This window comes from Plasmodium relictum, assembly GCF_900005765.1.
Source record: "Plasmodium relictum strain SGS1 genome assembly, chromosome: 11".
NCBI lineage: Eukaryota > Apicomplexa > Aconoidasida > Haemosporida > Plasmodiidae > Plasmodium > Plasmodium relictum.
In genome coordinates this window covers 452,752-477,550 of record NC_041689.1, presented here as the reverse complement: position 1 = coordinate 477,550, position 24,799 = coordinate 452,752, and the positions used below count along the sequence as shown (strand labels likewise).

Genomic DNA, 24,799 nt, shown 5'->3' with positions numbered 1-24,799 from the left:
ATACATTTACACATTTTTGTTTCTATTTAGTACATAAAATCATAAAATTTTATTATATTTCATAAATATACTAATTAATATTAATTTGGTTTTTATTTAATTTTCTTTCAGAAAAATTAAATATTTTATAACAATAAAATTATTATTACCGTAAAGTGATATATGATCTAAAATACTTCAATTATATGTAAACAAAAAAAAAAATAAAAAAATCTATACAGAACATTACTAAAATTTATAACAAAAATTAATTATAAATTTTTAATTAAATATTTTTTTTTTATTACAAAATGAAATTTCAAAAATTACACTATAAAAAAAAAAGAATTGGTAAAGGTAAAAAATGAAAAAAAAAATTTATACATTTTCTTTGGTGCAAATGCATATTATATTTCTATTTTAAAAAAGTATTTTTTTTATATTTATAAAAACCGTTACTTTTTTGTTAATTTTTAGTTCAAAGAAGAAAATGTTAGAATTTAATAGATGAATTTAAAAAAGGATAATAATAAAAAAAAAAAATTATAATTTAATTTAAAATTTTTATGATACAAAATGTAAAGATAAAAAAGATAAAATTTTTATAGCATACTATCATTCGAAATATATAATAAAGGTAGGAAATGCAAAAACACGGGTATTATTTTTTTTAAAAGATGTACCCTTAAGTCACCTTGCTTTATTGAATTATATACATATATATATTTATATACATACAAAAAAATATATATATGCATATATGCCTATTAATATTTATATATTTTAATATTTATATTCTTTTGATTAATAATAAAGAGATAAGCAATAATTTTGCATCAAAAAAAAAAAAATTTTCACTTTTTTAACATGAAGATGATGTTCAAAAAAAAAAAAACTTAAAATTCATATAACAGAATAAGAGATAAAATAATTAAAAAATAAGAATTTTTTTTTTTTATATTATAATAAAATATTATTAACATAAAAAGAACTATTTTTTTTATAATTTTCTTAAAATTTTAAAAGAGATCTTTCCATTCATTTCAGATATTTTTTTAAAATTAAGGTAAACAAAAAATAATATATATATTTATAAAAAATATATAGAAATTAATAAAAAATTTATACGACTAAATATTTATATAAAAATATACTGAATAATTAAAACATTTATTTTATTTGAATATTAAAATAAAAAAAAAGTAAATTTAATTTTTAAATAGAAAGATAATTTTTAATACTTTAAGTAAATATAATCGAAGTTTTCTACAAAAAATTGAATAAATTATTGCAAGTACTTATATTTACATATTTATATATATGAATATCATTTATCTTTATATATAAATTTTTTTATGTATGTTCAGAAAAAAAAATGGGTCGTATGTACGGTAAAGGAAAAGGTATATCAAGTTCAACTGTCCCATACAGGAGAAAACATCCAAGTTGGTTAAAACAAAAACCATCAGAAATTGAAGATACAATAATTAAGTTAGCTAAGAAGGGACAAACTCCATCTCAAATAGGTGCAACATTAAGAGACAATTATGGAATACCACAAGTAAAATCAGTAACTGGTAATAAAATATTAAGAATATTAAGAGCACATGGAGTTGCTACTACTATTCCAGAAGATTTGTATTTTTTAATAAAAAAGGCCGTTTCTATGAGAAAGCATCTTGAAAAAAATAAGAAAGATAAAGATTGCAAATTCAGATTAATTTTAACCGAATCAAAGATACATAGAATATCAAGATATTATAAAAGAAAAAAATTATTACCATCAAACTGGAAGTACCAATCAAATACTGCTAGCGCACTTATTGCTTAGATAAAAAAAAAAAATAGAAAAAAAAAAAAAATAGCAATAAATTTTAAAATATTATTCATTCATTTTTTATTTTTAATGTGTATTTGAAACTTTAATCAAACTCCTGTATAAATTAAGAATATGAAATATATTATTTTTTTTTTTGCTTTTTGCTTTTTACTAAAATTAAAAAAGTGAAAAGCATTCAAAATAATATAAGAAATTAAAAAAAAAAAAAAAGTTGGATATACAAATAAAAAAAAATAGTAAATAAATAAAATAAAAAAAAAAAATGAATTTAAAAAAAAATGGATATAAAAAAGGAATGTTGAAATCATTGAACTTTTACTGTTTTTACATAATGGCAAAAAAAGGAGGGGGAAAAAGGGTAAGAAAAATTGTAACAATAAAAAAAAGAATAAATATATTAGTAAACAACATTATTAATATCATTTTTTATTGTAATGATGTAGTTCCGATGATTAAAATAATTATAATAAAAATAACAAAGTAATATGAAATCTTCATTAAACATAATTTTCCTTTTTGTACTTAGCTATTTTTTGCTACTTGAATAACATCTTCATCAGCTAGTTTGTGATCTGATATAAATAAAAAGTAAATGTAAAATTAGCATATTTTTTTCTGTATTCAAAAATTTATGTATTTTATTTTAAACTTACGTAAATCAACTCTCTGGGGATTATGCTTAGTACTTCTACCCCATACTAATGCAAATTTAAAATCTTTAATCATATCCTAAAAAAAAAAAATTTTATTTTTATTTATTAATTTATTATTAAAATTCATATGTCTCAAATAAAAAATAAATATATATGTTATTACTTTATGAATTTGGTTAAGAACGGCTTCTACAGTTTGACTTCCTGAATGAAAAAAAAAAAAAATATTATTTTATATTAAATAATATGAAAAGAAAAAACTTTTAAAAGTTTCCAATTTAAAAATAAATTAAGTGTAATCAAAGAAAAAAAGAGTAAAAATATATGCTCAAATAATGAATTTTTTTCATTTATTTTGTTTATTACCTCTTTGTCTAGTTAATGTAATAGGGTTGCTAAAATCAGGTTTTTCTTTACGAAGTTTTGTATATACTCTAATAATTTCTAATTTTTGAAATATATATTCTTTTAATACGTCTAAATTCCATGATTTGCTACTACTTATAACAATTGAATTATCACTATAATGAAATTAAAAAATATAAGTTTTTTTAAATATAAATGTATAATAATAAAATATAGATAGAAACTATCTATTTTTTTTATTTTTACATGTAATATAAAATAAATTAAAGAAAAAAAATAAAATAAAATAAAAAAAAAATAAAAAAATGAAATTTCACTAACTAGGATGCTATAGTATTAATTTCCTCTAGAGGTAACATGTCTATTTTATTATAAACATAAATGCATTTTATAAATTTTCTGTTTCCTTCTATAACATCGATAAGATCATCTACCTAAAAAATAAAAAAAAAAGAAACAAAAAATTTATGAACATGTATTTTACATTATATATGTTTTAATAATTAAGATTAATTACACTGGCATCTTCATTAAACAGTAAGTTACAATTGTGTATTTTATATTGATGAAGTATTGTCATTATAAGCTTGTTATCCATCTAAGAATAGAATAAAAAAAAAAAAAAAATAAAAAAAATATAAAAACAAAAATAATCAAAAGATGAATCTATAAAAAAAAATTAATAATTTAAATTATTACTTTAGTTAATGGAACAGTACTATTTATAACAACACCACCAACTTTTTTTCGAGTTAATGTAATCTAAAAATTATAAAAATAAAAAAATAATATTTAATTTTATAATTTTTTTATTTTATATTGATATAAAAACAGGAATTTTAATAAAATAATATTATTAATAATCATTTTAATGTTATTCACTCTGTGAGGTTCTTGATTTATTCTTATTCCCACTGATTTTAGCTCACTAAAAGAATAAATATTATTATGATTTATAAGATAAAAATTATTTGAAAGAATATATAAGAAAATTTTACTTTTCTAATTTTAATTTTTGGCTGTTGTCTCTGGTTGCGTCTAATATCATCAGAATCATATCACATGACTTTGCTACAGCTATTACCTGGGGGGAGGGGAAAAAATTTGTATATTGTGAATTAATTTAAGAATAGTTTATATTCCTTTTATTATTTTTTATTTTTTAGAAAAATAACTTTTTTTCTTTTTTTAATTTTTTACTTGTCTTCCTCTACCACGACCCTCTGAAGCGCCTTGAATAATCCCTGGTAAATCAAGTAGTTGAATTTTAGAATCTTTATAATTTACTATTCCTATATAAATAAGAAAAAAAAAGAGGAAATTATAATTTTAAGTATATAATAAAATTAATATAATATTTTACATAAATTACCAGGTTTACAAGTTAACGTAGTAAATTCGTAATCTGCTACTTCAGATGTTGTGCTAGTTATTTTCGATAAAAGTGTTGATTTACCAACAGATGGAAATCCGATTAAGCATATTCTTGCATCACCTTGTCTATGTATTAACAAAATTTTATATAATGAGTTTTTAATTTTTAATGTTTTGCTTTTTGTTTTTCATTTAATATTTCATGTAATTCTAAATTATTTTCTTTTTTATTTTTTTTTATAAACCTTTGTACATCGAATCCCTCTCCTTTTTTACCAGTTTTGGGGGCTTCGAGTAATTGTGATCTGATAAATTAACGGAAATATAAAAAAAAATAATTATCATAATTTGTATGCATAAATATATAAATAAAAAAAAATTGAAGAGGTAGTGAAAAATATAAAGATAAATACAAAAGCAAATCTTATAATAAAATGGACAATACCTATACTTGGCTAATTTGGCTTTTAGCTGACCCAAATGATACTATAAAAAAAGAAAACTATATTTATAATTCAGACAAAAAAACAAAATAAAATATACATTTTTTACATACCTCCGTTGCTTTGTTTTTTTGGGTTCGGGCCATTTCAGCCTCTATTTCTTTGATTTTCTTAAAAAAAAAAAAAATTAAAAATATATAAAAATATCACAAATAATTGCAATTAAAAAAGTATTTCTCTTTACTTCTAAGACTCCCATTTTAATATAGAACAAATTTCTTAAAAAAAAATTAGTATTTCTTAAAAAAAAAAAAAAAATTTACTATTTTTTAAAATATATTGAATAACAAATTAAAAAAAAAACTTGCTTTTATGTACTTTTTTTAAAACGATGTTGTAAATTATTAAATTTTTTTTTCATTTCTAAACATTTAAAATTTTTTTTAAATGAGCAATTTTTTTTATAAATTCAAAACATGTTCTTAGAAAAAAATAATTAAAGAAAAAAGTTCACGATTTTAATTTTATTTTTTAATACAAAATTATATTTTTATTTTAGAAAGTTGAAATTTTATTTTAAAAATAAAAAAACAAATATTATTTAATTTTAAGAAAACATAAAATTAATTTTTTTTTTTTTAAATGTGAAATTAAAAAAAAAAAAAAATATAAAAATTTCAAATTTTATATATTATAATGATAATTTATTTGTGTAGTAGTTTAATATTACTTAGTATAAAAACAAATATATATAAAACATATTATAAAAAAAGTTTTTTAAAAGGATATTCTTTTTAGTGGTACCTTTAATTAAAATTTGTAACATTTCTTAATAAGACATTGGTATTTTTTATTAAAATATGTAAAATATATATATATTTTTTTTAAATCATATTTTTTAAATAAATCATATGACATTTTAGAAATTAAATAAACATTTATTTTTAAACGAAAATATTTTATGTTTCTGTATGTTTGCTTATTGAGTTAAGCCACTGCTTAGTTACAAATTCGATTTCATCATCTGGATGATCATTTAATTCAGAAAAAATTTGGTATAAATCTTTTACAGAAAACAGTAATTCTTTATAACCAATAGTTTCATATATATATTTCAAAGTTAAAATTATGCATATAATCATATTATTGTTGTTATTATTTTTGAGTGATATTCTCATTGTCATTATCTGTATTTTTTCAGGGTCATTTAAATATAAGGAATAGAATTCCAATAAAATTAATTTTAATATATCTAACAGAATAATAGATATCTGTTTCATATCGAAAAATTCACTGTTTCTTATAACTTCTTCATTAGTAGAATTTTTGAAATCATCATTTATATGAATTCTTGGTAAATGAACAAAAAAATCAAAGCAATTTATAACATGATCCAAGCATGTTTGATAAAATATAGGACTAAAGTTTTTTTGATTTTTTTTTTCATTTTTTAAAATTTCATGTAAACAAAGTAATGTGCAATATCCAAGTTCAAACCAATACCATTTACTTTTTGAATTATTTTTTTTAACATATATATTTTTTTCATTTTCATCTTTATTTTCTTCATCATTTTCTTGTTTATTTTCATAACTATTACTAATTTGGCTTTCTACTGTTTCTTTATGCTTTCCATTTTGTTTAAATAGTCCATTTTTTGAATTTTCGAAAAAGTATTCATAATTTTTTTGACACAAAATTAAACTAAATTTTATATTGTTTAACAAATCAAATAAATATTTATTATTTTCACTTAAAACAGAACCAAAATTTTGATATAATTTATAAAAATATAGAAAATATAATCTTTTTTCATACACTGTTTTATATTGATCAAATATATTTGAAGAATTCGATTCAAAATGCTTATTCTCAAAATTTGAAACTAGTTTCTCAAATAAATTTTCTAATGATGAAAATTTTAATTTAGATGAAGTATACACTAATGATGTTACTATATTTTGTTCTTCAATTCTCATATCAACTAATAATTGATTTTGTGATTTTTCTGAATTTTTTAAAGAATTGTAATTATTGTTATAACAATAAAAATCTTTATTGCTTAAATACATCATATTCATCTTGTGTTTTTCATAAAGAAACGTAATATATTTGCAACAATTTTTTATGTAATTCTTTATTAGTGAAAATAATAATTTTAAACCTATCCCATTAATTATGTTGCTATCAAATAAATTTTGAAAAATTATAAGATTTTGATAAATAAATAATGAATTATTAAGAATAACTGATCCATTATAATCATACATTCTACTAGAATTTTTAAAATAATTATAATTTTTTCTGTAATATTTAATCAAATATTTAAAGCAAATTTTAATATTATTATTAGAAAATATAAAAAATAGATGATACATATTTAACTTTTTTAAAGGGCTTGCTATAATTTTACTGATATATTTAATTTTTTTTTCTTTGCTTAAATTATAAAAATTATTATTAAACACATTTTTTTCATTTATTAAAATAAATTTGTTGTTAGTAAAAAATAAAACTTTGAGTAATTCAATCATTTTTTTCATAGTGAATTGAGGGAAATGAATTAATAAGGAAGATAGACATTTTAAAATTGTGTTTATATAATAATTATCTAAGAGAAAAATTTGTTTAAAATCTTTTGATTTATTCATACATTTAATATAATTTATTTCTTTTGAATCATATTCTATTTCATTTATCTTGTTATCCTCACCATCATTAGTATGGTCTTCCTTATCAAAACTATAATTAGAATCAACTGAACTTACATCAGATAAATATAATAAATCAATATTATCATAAATATTATTGCTACTATTCTTCTCATTTCCTTCATCATTTTCTTTAAATATTTCACCGCATCTATTGTATTCATTATTTATAATATCAATTTCTAAATCAAAAACTCCAGCTTTTTTTTTCATCTTATTATGCTCTATACTATTGTTAACACCACTTTCCTCATCCTTTTTATTATCATCTTCATAATTTTTTCTTTTTTTTTCATTATTATAAACTACATAATATTGCTCAAATAACCTTTTTAATATTTCATTTATTTTAGATACTATTAAAATTTTCATAGAATTATCCAATTTTATTTTGAATAGTGATTTATTGAATATATTATTTATATATATTTCATTTAATGGTGAAATTTTTTCTTTCTTTTTGTTATATAAGAAATGAATTATAACATCAAATATATTTTTTGCATCTATTTCATAATTTAATTTTTGATTAATAAACATTATTATTTGTTTAAATAAATTTTTGTTATGAGTATAATTTAAGTGTACTAATTTATCAACTATGAACTCATAAAAATTGAAAACATTCTGTCTGATAATATTATTTATATTATCATCTTGTTCTATAAAATTATTAAAAATATCATAAAGAAAATGTTTATTATTTTGAGCACAATCATCCTTATTTACACTTTTTAAATTCCCTTTAAATTTCAAATATTTCTTACTACTTTCATTGAATATCATATAATCTTTTAATTTGTTCAAATAAAATAAAAATTTATATAAGAATAAATTTTCAAAATAAAGTATATTTTTACGTTTATTATTTATTACTTTAGTATTTCCTTCCATGGGAGCTAATATTTCTTTTTCTTCTTCTATATTTTTATTTTCTAATATATTTCTATTTATTTTAAAATTATTTAAAATATAATATAGTATAAAAGTATCTGTATTATGAAAGGAGAATTTCTTGAATAATATATTAAGTTTTCTGTTAATTATTTTGTTTTGTGTAAAACAGAAACAAAGAATAAAATTCTGAAAAATAGAGAAATATAAAAAATAAGAAATTGATTGAATATGTCTTTTATTTAGGATGTTAATCATTGAAATTAATGTAATGATTTTTAAACATAAATTATGAATATTTTTCACTTTCTTTAAATGTGGTTTAATATATTTTAACTTCATTTCAATATAATCAGGATATACAATTCTATTGGATTCATCGTAATTTTCTTTCTCTTTATATTTATCTTTACTACTGTCAATTTCAAGTAAATTGTTCTTTTTATAATCAAATGGGCACAAATACAATGATAATAATAAAAGTAAATGATTATTAATACAGTAATCGATATCATTGAAATAATATACATTAAAAATTTCTACAATATAATTTTTACAAGAATGTAATTTCTCTAATTTAATTTTTATAATTAAATTTATAAGGCAAATTGATATAACATAAGAGCTATAATTTTTATTGAAGAGAAAAATTAAATTATTAGTTAAAACAGTAAAATTCTTTAAATCAATTTCTTTTTTAAACATCTTGTTAATAAGTTTGCACATAAATCCGAATATATGCAAATGATAATATTTAGTAGTTTCTTCCTCGTTTTCTACGAAATTTTCAATCATTCTTTTATTATCCTTTTTAATACTATATTTACTATCATTTTCTTGTTCACAATCATACAAAGCATAACTCTCATCAGTGATGGGACTATCTTCATTTTTTTTTTCATTATCTATTAAAGGATCTTTGTGAATAGAAGAATATGTATTCAACACTTTTCTTTTTTTTGAACAATTTAAATCATGATAATCATTATTGTTATTAAATAATTCCTTATTTATTCTTTTTTTATTTTCATCATGTTTTTGTTCCGAAATTTTATCTAGTTCCTGTTTTTTCTGAAAATTAATAAATAACGCTATCTTTTTTTGTATAATTTTATCAAAAATATATGAAAAAGGTTTTAGATGAGAAGTTATATTTTCGTAAAAATAATATATATTTTTACAAAAAAAGGAGACAATATATGTTAAGAAGTTATTTTTAATTAATGAAAAATTATATGTAATTAAATCTGGAATATTATATAAGAGAGTACATATATTTGTTACATATTTTATTAATTTTAAAAAAATGCTGTCGTTTGGTTCTAGATAATTAGATAATTTTTTAAAAATTCTAATATGGCTATTTACAAATTCAACGTAAGAGAAATCATTTTCTGCTTCTCCTTCCGATAATACACTAAGATATTTCATAATTTTAAAATAATTTATATGCTTATTTTTGATAATTTCTTTTTCTATAAATAACAATATTTTATTTTTTTCTTTAGCACTTTTTACATTTCTGCACATTAATAATAACAAATTGTAATCTTGGCTTTTTCTATTTAAAAATAATCTCTTAAATATCATTAAATTACTTACTTCCAATTTTTCTAAAGACGAACGTAAATCATTTTTAAATAAAGAACTAGTAGAAAAGTTTTTGATGGACAACAACTGAACTGTTAATAATTGATTTTTATTATTTATTATGAAACTTATGACAGATTCACAAATAATTTTAAGTTCTTTTTCTTTATCAAAATGATAATTTTTAAAGAGGTTTTCATGATATTTAAAAAATCCATTCAAATTTTTAAAATAATTTGTTTCTGTATCTTCATCTCCTTCATTTAGAATATTTGAATATTTAATTTTTTTAATTTTTTTATTAGATAATTTATTTTTTAATTCTTCTGAGTTTATATTTTGTGCATTAATTTCTTTAAGTAGCTTTTTATTTATATAATTCTCTTTTTTATTTGCTGAACTATTAATGATACTGTTATTTTCTATAATATTGCTATCATCCTTCTTGGAATTTTTTTTTTTTTTTAGAAATTTATGATCCAAAACATTAACATAAAAATCAATTAAATATATAAAAAGAGATATATGTTCTATTTTAATTAGAGATTCACAATTCTTTGTTAATATTAATTTATATAATTGAGTAATTTTATAGGGATATGAATTTTTTTGCATAACTCTTTTTAAAAATATTAATATCAAATCTTTATTTAAGAACTCTTCAGTAATACAAACGTAAAACAAATTTGTATGGAGATGAGACAAAAATATGTCAAAGAAATGCTTATTAAGATATGCAAATGTAAATAAATAATACTTTAATGCCTCCTTATATACATTTTTACGTAGTGATAAATATTTTGAAAAAGGTAGAAAGCATCTATAATCAAAAGAATAGTCATCACTTAATGGAAATATTGATGCTTCATCTTCTTCTTTGTTAATATTCTTTTCCTTATTTAATTGATTATTTCCTTCATAGCTTTCTATTTTATGTTTATTGTTATTATCTTCATTCTCAACATTTATATTGATATCATGATTATTGTAATCATGAACTAAATTATTACTACAATCATCTCTATCCTCATCAATTATATTGTTGTGATTATCTTCATTGTTACTGTTAAAAAAATTTAAATTATTTAAGCAATTAATATTATTCTCTTCGAACAATTTATTTATTACGTAATAATCTATAAGAAATGTTTTATTAAAACTCATTTTTTTTAACATTTTCCACATATACGTAATACGATTAGAGCTATCTACATCTGGTATAGTAAGAAGCATTATCGATATAACAAAAAACTTATAAAGATACTTTATATCTAGTTTATTAGAATTTTTTAATACTTTTTTATACAATTCTATAACAATACCAATAAACATATTATTATCTTTTATATACTTTTTAAAATTATCAATTTTATATAAATAAAAGAAGTAATATACTGTATCTAGTACAAATTTTATATATATATCATTCATATAGAATGTATTAAGATATTTATAATACAAAAAGGAAGCTAGTGAAACATCAAACTTAAAGAATAGTAATACACTGCTTTGAAATTCTTCTGATGTACTCATATATATATCATTTTTTAAATCTGATTTAATATAGTTGATATCTTCTAAATTTTTTAATAAATTATTAAAAAATTTTAGTAGGAAAACTCTTAATTCCTTTTTTTCAACATGCTCTGTCTTTTTGTCTTCAATGTTATTTAAAGAATTTGGACATTTTGTATAATCATCTTTATTTCTTAAGCTGTTCATTCCTTTTATATTCATTAAATAGCTGATGTCTAATTTGGAAAAATAATGCATTATTCTATATAAGATAAGTTCTTTAAAAGGAGTACTATATTTTATTATAATTTTTATATTTTTAAATCGACGATATTTTATTTCATTTTCCAAAAATTCTTCAAAATTATTGTATTCTATATTTTTTAATTTTGATAGATAAAAAAAAAAATTTGTTACTAACTTAAAATTTTCTGCTTCAATATTTCGTGAAAAATAGAAATGGTCAGGATAAATATGCTTGTTAGTTACACAATCATATATAATGAAAAAAAAGGAGAAATTAAAATTAATAAATTTTTTAAAAAATTTATCATCCTTTAATTTTTTATTATTTTTCATTTCCATTTTTTTCAATTTAATCATAAATAACTGTATATAGAATTTTAAAAATATTTTATTTCTTTCTTTGTCCATTTCACAAAATTTATTAAATTTCAACTCTTTAAATGAATTAAGCATTATTTGATATAAGTATTTTTTTGAAGGAAAAAAATATAATAATTCTTTTTCGTATGTTTTTAAATAATCAGTAAACTGAATTTTGTTTTTTTTTAATAAAAGAATAACTTTCGAATATAAGCACTCTATATACTTTTTCGATTTTAAATAATTTGTTCCTTTTTTTATCATATCCAAATTGAAAGTTCCATCAAAAATCTCTTTCTTATTATCATCATTTGTAATTTCTAATTTTTTTTTATATTCATAAATGAATTTAATATTTTTAAGAGCTTCTTCAATAATCTCATCATCATTAAAATCATCATTGTTAAAATTTATTGAATTAAATATTTTTATATTATTTAACTTATTATTATATATATTAATCAATTCTAATAACTTTTCGTCTATTTTACTATATATTTCAAATAAAATCATTTTCTCTTTAAATGACGTATTATTTTCATTGATAAAATATTTAATTATTTGGTAAAAATCTTCTTTGTATTTATTATCATTATTTTTCTTTAATAAAAATTGTATAACTTGAATTTTTGCTTTATTTTTTTCTTTTTCTTCTTCTTCTTCATCTTCCTCTTCTGCTTTTTTAATTAAAAATATATAAAATGATATTAAGTTAATCATAATAATAATATTAAATATATAATTATTCATATTTAGTAAATTAGTAAATATACACTCAATATCGAAAAAATTTAACTCCGTCGAATAACTTTTAATCAATATATGTTTAATTAAATTATCAGTAATTTCATAAGCATTTACTTCATGAAATAAATGAAGAAGTTTTATTATTAATTTTTTTTCTTTTATTATAAAGTTTATATTATTACTGAAAAAACTTTGTTTGTTCTCTTTTACAAAATTTATAATACTAAAAACATTCTTTTCTTTTTTTTTTGTTTTAATACTTTTTTCATCATTATTATCTTCTTCGTCATATATTTTTTTTTCTTCTTCATTAACATACTTTTTAAAAGATATTTTAGATGCATATTTATATATTATGTTTAATAAAATAATTAAGCATTTTAAAAATTCAGAGCAACAAGAATGTTCTATTATATGTTCGTGTAATAACAAGAAATCTTTTTCAAATATAAAGATCCTACTTTTTAAAAAATCTAAATTAATATCCTTTTTGCATTTAAGTATAGAAATTTCAAATATTTCCAAAAAATTTTTAAACAGTTGAGAGCAATTAAGTATTTGTAGGATATGAATGTCTTCAATTTCTTTGAAAGCATCCATTGTATTCACATTTTTTAAAACATATGAATGATTTAATTTATTAAAAGAACACTTTCCTATTTTTATTAATACTAAAAAGATGTTGCAATAAAATTCAATCATATGAAGTGGCATATCAATGTAACTATTAACGATTTCATTTGTAATTGAAATAAAAAAATCTATAAAAGGAATACGAGTTTTTATATTCTGAATAACGGTAGTACAATTAATTAAATCTATTGCATATTCAAATAATATTTTATATATACTAATATTCTTTTTTATATTTTGAATGAAAATATATTTGTCCAATTTTTTTAAATCATCATGTTTGTAGTTATTGATAAAAAAAAATGGAGATTGTTTTTCTATGTATATAATTTCCAAAATATTCTTCAATTCTTGTAAATAAATATTAGGTAATATAAACAAAATAATATCTTGGCTACATTTTATGTTAATTTCATATTTATATATCAAAAATTCAATCAATATTTTTATTTCTTTCTTATTAGCGTATACAGAGCATAGTTTTAAAAATAATTTTATTTTTTTAAATATAATTTTTTCTTCTTCCTCAGTTAAAAATTCACGATGCTTTAAATAAAGTTCTTTTTCTCCTTTTTCTTTTTCATCATAAAAACAATTCAAAACATCTCCTTCTTCAAGCAAAAATAGATTATCGAACTCATTAAAAGATTTATTTAGATTTTCCAAGTTATTTAAACACTTCCTTATAGATTCTATATGTAATGATGTTAAAATAAAATTTTTGTAATAATTCTTAAATAAGCTATATCTACTTCTCGTTAATTTATCTATATTTTTATCTTCAAATATGTTTACATTCTTTTGCACTTTTAAGTCTTTTAACTGTTTACTTAACATTTTGTAAAAATTAAAAAAAAAAATAAAGCTATCTATATCTATTAAATAAAACAGTTCTCATAATTTTTTAATTAATTTCTTTAAGTAATCTTTATTGTTGACTATAATAATTATTTTTTTATTGATTAATATTAATAATTACTATATATTTTTAATTTTAAATTTTATTTATTTATTATTTTATTTTATCTTATTTTATTTTTTTTTTTTTTTTGTTCTAAATTTTAACAATTAAAATATATATATAATATTTTTTGAGAAAAAAATAAAATATGAAATAATTAATAAAAAATTCTAAAGAGATTTAGTAAATAAAATATAATATGAATAAATAAAAAAAACAGTAAAATAAAAACATAAAACATGAAATAAGCTCATTACATGATAAAATATAATACGAATAAAAAAAAAAAAAAAGTATAATAATGAATTTATATAACAGATGAATGGTAAGTTATGCATATATAAAATAAAAATATAAATTGACGTTAAAAAGAGAACAACAATTTAATAGTATATTTAATAAAAAAATATATATATATATATTAAATAATGAAACAATAAAAAATACAATTATATAAATGTATAAAATTTTTTTTTTTTTTTTTTTTTCATATAGAAACATGTTATTTTTGATTTATATTTTTAATAAAAAAAAAGAAAAAAAAAAATTAAAAAAATTTGTATCCATGATTTAGATATAAAGGTTTTTTGTAAAATGGAGAGAACCATTTATTTCAAGTATAATGTATTAAGTTGTATATATTAATTTTTAAAAAATTGTACTAGAGTAAAATATGTATAAAAAATACTGTTTTTTTTATTTTTTTGCATATATATATATATATATATATATATATATATATATATATATATATATATATATAATTATAAGAAGAGAATTTTTTTTTTTTTAACAAAGAGATTACATATATTTATAAAAAAAAATTTATAATTTATTATCAAAATAAATATTATATATTAAAAGTACTGAAAAGAAGTATTCTATAAGTTTTTAAAAACATTAATTATAAAGAAAAAAAAAAAAATAAATAAATGAAAAAATAATTGATTGATGAAGAAAATTTTATTATTTTATATATTTTAATTTTTTACAAATTGATATTTTTTATTCCTTTTATGTATTTATTTTCTTATTTAATAAAAAATATTTAATATTCTTTTATTTTTTTAAACTTCAATGCTGAAGATATTTTAATACCTACATTTTTAGTATTTTTAGTATTTTCAAAATATAAAAAGTATATAATAAAAAATTTATTAATAGTTGCCCACGTGATTTTATGATTATAAAGTCAAAAAATAAAACAATATAACAAAATATTTTAATAGTTATTCAAAAGTATAAAAAAAAAAATTACAACAAAAATGGTATATGAAAGAAAAATATTTATAAAAAAGGACAAAAAAAACCATATAATAGGAGATATAATATAATGTTTTTATTTATTGAATTTATTATTTTTTTGGAAAATATTAGTATTTTATGTAATTCCAAAGAAAAAAAAAAAAAAAATATCATATTAAGATACATTAAAATAATCTTAATAATACAACTGTTTTATAAAAAAAGGTTTTATATTAATTACATTGCCTTTTTTCTTCTTTTTTTTTAAAGTTATAATGAATTAAGAAAATTTTTACATTTTATAAAATTTTTATCATTTTGAATTTTGTTTAGAATAATTCTTGCAAGTTCACAATCAAATTGTATAGCATGTACCAAATGTGAAAAGTAAGAAAAATTACTTTCACTTCTAATAATTCCCATAATCATTAAATGAATATTTTCTTGATAAAAAAAACCATTTGTTTTAAAATAAAGAAAGGCCTCAATAGTCATATGTTTATTTTTAAAATAAGGATTATAACCAATAGATATAACAGTTTTATAAATTTTATTTTTTAATTTAGATAAACCAAAGTATATTCCTGGCATTATATCAGCTGAAGTTAGATTAGAATTAGATATATTAGCTGTTGGCAGGTTTAAATATTTACTTCCTCTTCCGAATCCTTTTACTACTTCACCATATATATAAATATATTTTTTAAATATATAAAATATTCTCCATGATAATATATCTTCTGTTAAATTACAGTTTCTTAAAAATGGATAAACAACATCATTATATTTATTAGAAATAGAATCAGAATCTTCTGATATAAAATTTTCTTTATGCATAATATTCCAATTGATATCATCACAGTTAGATGTTTTTAAAGAATTCTTCCCAACAGCTATATTAAAAAATCCATTTTTTTTTGAATAATTTATGAAACATTCACGATTACTAAACACAAGAAAATTATTGTAATTTTTGGAATTTAATCCTTGAAGTGAATCTATTACTCTATAGCAATTTTTAAATTTCCTAGAAATTTTAAACCATTTAAATAATAGGTTAGTTAAATTTTTGTTAGAAGTATAAAATAAAAAAAAAAAATTTTTTTTTTTTAAGAAAGATAAAAAATTATATACTCCTATGTGCAATTTAGATAATATTATTATCCTATATAAATTTTCTATTTCTTGAATGTATTCATCATTTTCCTTATGTAATTTTTTAATAAATCCCCAATTTAAAAATTCATTAAAACATTTTAATTTTAAATTAACATTATTATAATTTATTAAAAATCTTTTCTTATTAATATTTGGGAAAGTATTATTTAATTTATATGTGCTATAAAAGGAGTCATCTTTCACTTTTTCTTCATTATCGTAACTGCAACTGTTTTCATAATAATCCGTTTCTTTATTTTTAGAATTATTACTTAAATCAGTTTCGCAGTATGTATCTAAAATAGAATTTTCAACTGAACATGAATTTTTTTTAGTATCTTTGTTTGTTATTCTTACAAAACAAATTTTTGATTGATTGATATTTTTTATGTTATTATAATTATTATTTTTTATTAAATTATGCATAAAGTTATTTATTTTATTGTTTTCTAATATTTCATTAGATTCACTTTTATTCATTTCTTCATTTAAAGAATTATTTATTTCATAATTCTCATTCTCATTTTTATTCTCATTTTGTTCATTTATTTTAATATCCGAAACCTTTTTATTACAATTTTTTGTTATATAATTTTTATATTCATTATTTTTCTTTATTTTAGTAGTACTGTAATTTAATTTTTTACTTATTATGAGATCGTGATATTTTTTTATTACATTGTGTAAATAATCAAATAAATTCAAATTTTTTTCGATGTTGTTTAAAAATATTTTTAACATGAAAATGCAAATTATTTTTTTTCTCTTGTCGATATTCACATCCGCCTCATTCTTTGTTTCTGGTTTATTCTTATCCCTTAATAAATTGGTAAATATATTTTGTATATAAGTAGTAATAGTACTACTGTAGTTAATTATATAATAGTCAGCATCTATAATAGCTATATTCTTAAATTCATTCATATCCATTTTAATAATATTATAATTAAATAAAAAACAAAATATTAAAGTTAAATTAAAAAGGGTTGAAAATAAAAATTTGAAAATTATAACTTTTCTCTTTTTTTTTTTTTTAAATAAAATAAAAAGAATCTTAAATTTTTTTTATTTCTTAGTGTAAATAAAAAACGAAAAAATATATAAAATTTCTTTAAAAAAATACTTAATACATGTAATTGTTATTTACATATATTGCAAAAAAAATTTACATATGATAAAAACGTAAAATTTATATTTTTATTGTAAAGCAAGATAAAAAGGAGACTTTTGGGTTATTTAAAAAAAAAAAAAAATTCCCCTTTTTTTTTTTTAAATTAAAAATTTTAATTCTATATTACAAAAAAAAAAAAAAAATATATTACATTCTTTTAAAAAAAGTTGTTATATCCGCATATACATTTTTTTTTGCACTTTTTTCTTTTGTTTTATTTTCTTTTTTCTTCATTTTATTTATTTTCTTTTCTTCTATATCATAATCATATTCTTTTTTATCTTCTTCACATAAATCAAATATTGATTCTTTAAAAAAAAAAATAAAAAATAATGTCAAATATTAAATTATTTAAGAAAAAAAAGGAAAATAAAAATTTTGACTTTTTTGAAATTAATGCTATTTTTTTTTTTTTTATTAAATAGATATGTATGTTATACCTTCATTATCATCTTCTTCAAGAAAAAATGTATTCATGCCTTCATCTTTTAATAAGTACAAGCAATCTACATATATTATAAAAAAAAAGGAAAATAATGAATTTTATATTTCATTAATATATAATTATTTGAAAAAACTAATTTCATCATAAATATTTAGTTGTAATATTTTAAAAAGTAATTGATATTCATATTTTTGAAAAACCTTCCAGAAATTTATATTTTATTCCTTCTCTTTTTATGCATGATACTAAATAAATATTAAAAAGAATATATATATAAAATTAATAAAATTTTATAGTTTTTTTAAATAAGTCTTATAAGTATTATTTTATTTTTAACTTATATCAAGAGATGTTATATATCGAGAAGAATTTTTTTCATTTTTAAATTCAATGGTTTTATTAACTAATTCAATTAAAAACATAATCTATTAAAATAAAAATTATGAAATTAGATAGATGAGATTATAAGAGTATTCTATATTTTATTTTATATGTAATTCTATCTAACTATTGCTTTTTGAAAAATATTAATAGCCTCATGATTAATCTGATAAAAAAGGAATAGAAATGTTATATCGTTGTTAAACATAAAAAAAAAAAATAAATTATATTTTATTTAAAAAGAAAATGTAGTCTAATTTTTATACTTTTTTGACATTATTATTCAAATGCATAATTTTCTGAATTTTCATAATAGGGAATTTAGTAGTGTTATTCATATTCCTATTAAAAATAAAAAAGATAGATATATAATCCTCATTATTATTATTATTATAATTACAATTTTTATATTGAATTTTTTTTTTTTTTTCTTATAACATACATAAAATCTGATGCATCTTCTTTGTGATAATTTTGCTAATTTATTAAAAGAAAATTAATAGAAAAAAACTTCATTAATCAATTCATAAAATTATATATATATTTTTTTAATTTTTCAATACTCTGTATTTACCCATTCTAATAATTCTTCATTGTATTTTAACTTTAAAAGTTGAGCTTGTTCTTCATATTTCTAATGAGTAAAATAATTATATAAAATAATTTTTGAATTATAAAAAAATACTTTGTTTTTTTTGTAATTTAATTTTTTATTATTTTTTATAAAAATGATTAACATTTTTTTCTTCTTCAGATAAGGCTTTCCATTTATTACTTAATTCTTTTTGAATATCAGTTATTTTTATCTTTGATAAAAAAAGTGAATAAAAAATATTGTAATAATATTATTATTAATTAAAAATATAATAAAATTACACTACATTATAACATTTATAAAACAATATAGTTTTATTTTTATAATTTTTTTTTTTGCTTTTTACTGTTGCTTTATCAGATTTTTCTAACAAACTGTTTTTAACATTGTCTCTTTCATAATTACAAAAAATTAAATAGGAAGATGGAGGTACTTTAGGTTTTTTTCTTTAAGATTGCATACAAAAAAAAAAGAGAAAAAAAAGGAAAATAATAAAATAACATCAAAATATTTGTTTATCTATATTTTAAAGAATGTTTTTTATATTAAATATATGAAAATTAAAAATTTATTATTATTTTTTTTTTTTATGATATTCTTAAAATGATACTTGTCCATTTTCTTTTTTAAAATGAAGGAAAATCAAGAAAAGATATATTTGGAAAAATATTTATGTAATAGTACATAATACTTTTTTAAAAGGAATTAATGAAATTTCCATTAATTACTAATGCATATATTAAAAAAAAAAAAAAAAAAAAAGAAATTAAAAAGCATAATATATATAAAATAGGGAATATAAATTTAATCAATAAAAAAAATAAGAAAAACAGTATAATGATAATAAAATATTTATTCTTGTATATATATATATATATATATATATTTTATTTTAAAAAATATTCTCATTAGATTTTTTTTTTTTCTCTTGATTTTCTTTGCATTGTGTAATATTGACTTCTGTTTCTTTAATTATTTATTTTTTTTTTTTTTTTTTTGTTATTATAAATTATTTTTACTAATAATTTTTTCAATTTTATTAATTTTTTTTTCATTTATTTTCTACTGAATTTTTTTTCAATGTTTTTTACTTTTTTTTTTTTTAATATCACCTTATGAATTAGTATAAAATATGAATACATTTAAATTTATAAATAAAAAAAATGATCAGCGAGTTCAAAAGTATTTTTATAAATGTAACTTAAATCATAGAATAACAAAAATAATAAGAGAAGTTTATTTAAGGAACGATATAAGTTGCGGTATAGAAAAATGTAATATTTGCGAGAATAAAAAAAAAAAGTTATTAGATGGAGAAAGAGATATATTAATATTAGATATGAATACAATAATAAAATATATGGATTTTTTATACGATTGCAATATTGACAACATATTAATACCAATAACAATATATGAACATATAAGAGCATTTAATAAAATATTATATAACAAATTACATGAATTATGTTATGAAATTGATGAATGTTCTCCTAACTGTAATAAGAGATATAGTGTTTTTGTAAATAAATTTTGTAAATTCACTTATGTAGATAACAAAGATGAAAGTATAGAACAAATTCAAGGAATAATTAAGATAGTTATATGGCTAAAGCATCATAATTCAAATTTAAATATTATAGTTATAACTAATAATAAGTTTTTAAAAGAAGACTGTATGAAAAATGATATTTCTTGTTTTACATTATTTAAATATGTAAGACAGTTAAAAAGAAATATAAAAGAGGATTATTTTAAAATGGATATATTAAAAATGTATTTTGAAGAGGATATGATAAATGAAAATAATAAGGAAAACATTATAGAAGAATATGAAAGTGTAAATAAAGATAATATACCATCTAATAAAAAACCTTTATTTGATCCTTACTTAAATAAAACAGAAATTATTCAAAAATTAAGAGAGAAAAAAATAATTAAAGGTATTTTTAATGTTATTTGCGTTAATAAATTAGCAGTAGTAAAATATTCAGATTTAGATGAAATTGTTATAAGAGGAGCTAAAAACATGAATAGAGCTATACAAAATGATATTGTTGCCGTTGAAATTGTACATGAAGAAAATGAAGAAACAGAAGAAGAGGATTATTTTGAGGAGTTAATTAGTCCTGAAGAAGAGGAGGAAGAAGAGGAAAATGATACATTAATGAATGAAAAAAAGAAAAAATTATCAAATAAAGAAAATAAAAAAAATAAAAAAAATAACGAAAGCAAAAAGGATGAACAAATAAATGAAGAAAAAAAAGAAATAAAAGAATTAAATGATAAAAAAAAACTATATGGAAAAGTTGTTGGGATAATTAGTAGAGGTAGAAAAGAATATGGAGGTATTGTCAAAGAGTATTCTAAGGATAAAAATATTCATATAAAAAAATTAAGATTTTTTAAAGCTTTTAATAATAAAATACCATTTATAATAATAAAAACAAGTTTAACAGAAGAATTACGCAACAAAAGAGTAATTGCTGTTATTGATAAATGGGATATTTACTCGAAGTACCCAATAGGAAGATGTCTAAGTGTTTTGGGTAATTGTGACGATATCGAAACAGAGACACAATTAATTTATAATGAATACAACATTTCGAATAAAGAATTTAGTGAAAGTGCATATAAATGTTTGCCACCAAGCCAATGGCAAATACCTGAAGAAGAATTTCATAAAAGGAAAGATTTTAGAAATGTATTAACTTTTAGTATTGATCCCCCTGGTTGTCAAGATATAGATGATGCTTTATCACTTGAAATTTCAGATGATAAAACATTTATTAAAGTTGGTATTCACATAGCAGATGTCTCATACTTTGTTAAACAAAATAGTCCGCTTGATATTGAAGCATCAAAAAGATGTACAACTGTCTATTTAATTAATCAAAGAGTTGATATGTTGCCAAAATTATTAACAACGAATCTATGCTCATTAGTTGAAAATCAAGATAGATTAACTTATAGCTGCATTTTTTGCTTTGATGATAATTATAATATAGTTGATGTTAGTGTTTCTAAGTGCATTATAAAAAGTAATAAATCTTTTACCTATGAAGAAGCACAAAATGTGATCAATGACAAAAATGATAATAGCAAAATTGCAGAAGCGCTAAGATTATTAAATAGTATTGCAAAACATTTAAAAAAACAGTGGATAGATCAAGGTGCATTAGAATTAAGAGGAAGTACAGAAGTTATGTTTGAATTTGAAGCGAACGATTTTTCTAAAACAAAAAACCTAAAACCTTATGTTTCCTATGATACAAATAAATTAATTGAAACCTTTATGCTTTTAGCTAATAAATCAATTGCAAAGATTATATTTCAGAATTTTAAAGCTGCAAGCATATTGAGAAGACATCCTCCACCTAAAAAAGAACATTTAAAAGAACTAAGTGAATATCTACAATCTATTGATGTGTATGATTTCAAGTATGATACTTCAAAAGAATTATCTCACTCTCTTAATAACATTAATTTAAAAAATGATCAAAATTTGTCAAATATCTTAAAAGTTTTAGTTACAAAATGTATGAATGAAGCGGTTTTTATATCTGGTTATAATGTTCATAATAATGAAATGTTGAAGCATTATGGATTAGCTGCAGAAATTTATACTTTTTTTACTTCCCCCATTAGAAGATATGCTGACATAATGGTTCATAGAATACTGAATCATATTTACAATATTGAACCATTACACAGTAAATATTTAGACATTATTTATTTAAATAAGCAAATAACTTTATTAAATGAAAAACATAGAAATGCAAGATTTGCGTCAAGGGCTTCTGTAGATTTTTTTTCTTATCTATATATTAAAAAAATTGGAAATCAAATAACTAATGCTATTATTACAAATTTAAAAAAAAATGGCATACAAATTTATGTACCAACCTATTCTACTGAGGGAATTTGTTATTTGAAAAAAAAAGATGGTTTTATATTTGAAGAAAAAAAAAAAAGATTCAAAAAAGTGGATGAAAATTCAAAAGAAATTTTCTATCTTAATTTTTATGACCATGTACAAGTTCATATGCAAGTAGATAGTTATGATATTAAGTGCCAAAATCAATTTATCTTTATTAAAAAGCTGTAAATACATCATAAAAATAATATATATATATATATATATATATATATATATATATATATATATATATATATATATATATATATAGACAGATAATGCAAAAAAATTGTTATTTATGAATAATATATTATGAATTGTGCATAATTTTTATTAGATATGTGTAAATTTTTTTTTCAAAACATAATTAACACTATAAAATACTTAACTATTTTTATAAATCCTTTTTAATATTAACGATTCATATTAAATAAAAAATTAGTATTTTTATTAGTAATTTTTTTTTATAGTGAAATATATTTTTATTATATTTGTTTATATATATTATCATATATATTTTGTTATTATATATTTTTTTATAATTTAGTTTTAAAATCGTGTTATTTTCAAATGTATTCATTCTATATATTATAAATAATAAAAAATTTTAATGTGTTTTGTTTTTTTCATAATTATATAGTTTTTCCCTGAATCCCTGAGTATTTATTTAAAAAAACAAAAGAAAAAAAAAAATATATAAATAACAAGTTAATTAGAAATTAATAAAAATTTGATAAAACATATAAATAATATAATTAAAAAAAAAAAATATACGTTTCCTATTAATTCATGAACAGACTAAAAAAATTTCCTTCTTATTAATATTTTACTGAAAAAATATCAATTGTTCTAAATAATTTTAATTTAAAATAAATTGTCTATGCATAATTAAATAGTAATAGTCTATAGCGAAATAAACATAAAAATTAAAAATAAATTAGTCAAAATAAATACTGTATAAAATCCATTGTTTAAAAAAGTATAATGAGAAAAAAAAAAAATTCTTATTTTAATAAAAAATTTTTTAAAAATTAAAAATAATTAAAATAAACTGTGATAATTTAAATAAATAAAAAAGTTAGATAATTAATAGGAATACTGTATTATATAAAAGCAAAAATTAAATTAAAGATATATTTTTTTTAAATAAAAGATTAAAAGAAAAAATAAAAAAGAATAAATAATAGTTGTCTTAATAAAGTATAAGTCAACAGCAAAAAAAAAAGAATTAAATAAATTTTGATTTATAAAACTTAATAAAAAAATAAATATTTGTCGTAATCATTGTGTTATTTCTTCTTTTTTTTTTTTTTTTTTTATTTAAACAATAAAGAACGAAGAAAGAAGAATCTTTACATAAAAAATAAGAAATACATGATAAAACAAATTAGAAAAATAAATGATTGAAAACTTATACGAGGATAATTAAAAAAAAATTTTCAAAAATAAAAAATCGAAGAAAATGAAATTGGGAATCTTTTAAAAAAATAAATTGAATAACAAATTATAAAAAGCTCAAATATTTCTTATATGAAAAAAAAAAAATTAAAAAAATAATATAAAAAAAATAAAT

At 17.9% G+C, this 24,799-nt stretch overlaps 6 protein-coding genes across 6 annotated transcripts; 2 read left to right on the top strand and 4 right to left on the bottom strand.

The window, feature by feature from the left end:
- Positions 1 to 1,354: 1,354 nt before the first annotated feature.
- Positions 1,355 to 1,810, top strand: RPS15 (40S ribosomal protein S15, putative; the record flags this gene model as incomplete). Its single annotated transcript, XM_028677379.1, has 1 exon — positions 1,355 to 1,810. The coding sequence occupies one exon, from the start codon at positions 1,355 to 1,357 to the stop codon at positions 1,808 to 1,810; it is 456 nt and encodes a 151-aa protein (XP_028533774.1).
- Positions 1,811 to 2,341: 531 nt separating this feature from the next.
- Positions 2,342 to 4,914, bottom strand: PRELSG_1111700 (GTP-binding protein, putative; the record flags this gene model as incomplete). Its single annotated transcript, XM_028677377.1, has 15 exons — positions 2,342 to 2,391; positions 2,473 to 2,548; positions 2,636 to 2,676; positions 2,839 to 2,993; positions 3,160 to 3,272; positions 3,356 to 3,436; positions 3,538 to 3,600; positions 3,721 to 3,766; positions 3,837 to 3,922; positions 4,039 to 4,130; positions 4,211 to 4,338; positions 4,458 to 4,517; positions 4,658 to 4,698; positions 4,769 to 4,825; positions 4,900 to 4,914. The coding sequence occupies 15 exons, from the start codon at positions 4,912 to 4,914 to the stop codon at positions 2,342 to 2,344; spliced, it is 1,104 nt and encodes a 367-aa protein (XP_028533773.1).
- Positions 4,915 to 5,614: 700 nt separating this feature from the next.
- PRELSG_1111600 (conserved Plasmodium protein, unknown function) lies at positions 5,615 to 14,188 on the bottom strand (the record flags this gene model as incomplete). The annotated part of the gene is made up of 1 exon (XM_028677376.1): positions 5,615 to 14,188. One exon carries the CDS (start codon positions 14,186 to 14,188, stop codon positions 5,615 to 5,617), a length of 8,574 nt encoding a protein of 2,857 aa, XP_028533772.1.
- Positions 14,189 to 15,827: 1,639 nt separating this feature from the next.
- PRELSG_1111500 (riboflavin kinase / FAD synthase family protein, putative) lies at positions 15,828 to 17,645 on the bottom strand (the record flags this gene model as incomplete). The annotated part of the gene is made up of 1 exon (XM_028677375.1): positions 15,828 to 17,645. One exon carries the CDS (start codon positions 17,643 to 17,645, stop codon positions 15,828 to 15,830), a length of 1,818 nt encoding a protein of 605 aa, XP_028533771.1.
- A 388-nt stretch (positions 17,646 to 18,033) lies between these two features.
- On the bottom strand, positions 18,034 to 19,925 carry HMGB4 (high mobility group protein B4, putative; the record flags this gene model as incomplete). Its single annotated transcript, XM_028677374.1, has 11 exons — positions 18,034 to 18,194; positions 18,327 to 18,392; positions 18,532 to 18,576; positions 18,669 to 18,756; positions 18,840 to 18,878; positions 18,979 to 19,054; positions 19,155 to 19,189; positions 19,287 to 19,346; positions 19,450 to 19,518; positions 19,654 to 19,753; positions 19,918 to 19,925. The coding sequence occupies 11 exons, from the start codon at positions 19,923 to 19,925 to the stop codon at positions 18,034 to 18,036; spliced, it is 747 nt and encodes a 248-aa protein (XP_028533770.1).
- A 514-nt stretch (positions 19,926 to 20,439) lies between these two features.
- Positions 20,440 to 23,415, top strand: DIS3 (exosome complex exonuclease RRP44, putative; the record flags this gene model as incomplete). The annotated part of the gene is made up of 1 exon (XM_028677373.1): positions 20,440 to 23,415. One exon carries the CDS (start codon positions 20,440 to 20,442, stop codon positions 23,413 to 23,415), a length of 2,976 nt encoding a protein of 991 aa, XP_028533769.1.
- Between the last annotated feature and the right edge of the window lie 1,384 nt (positions 23,416 to 24,799).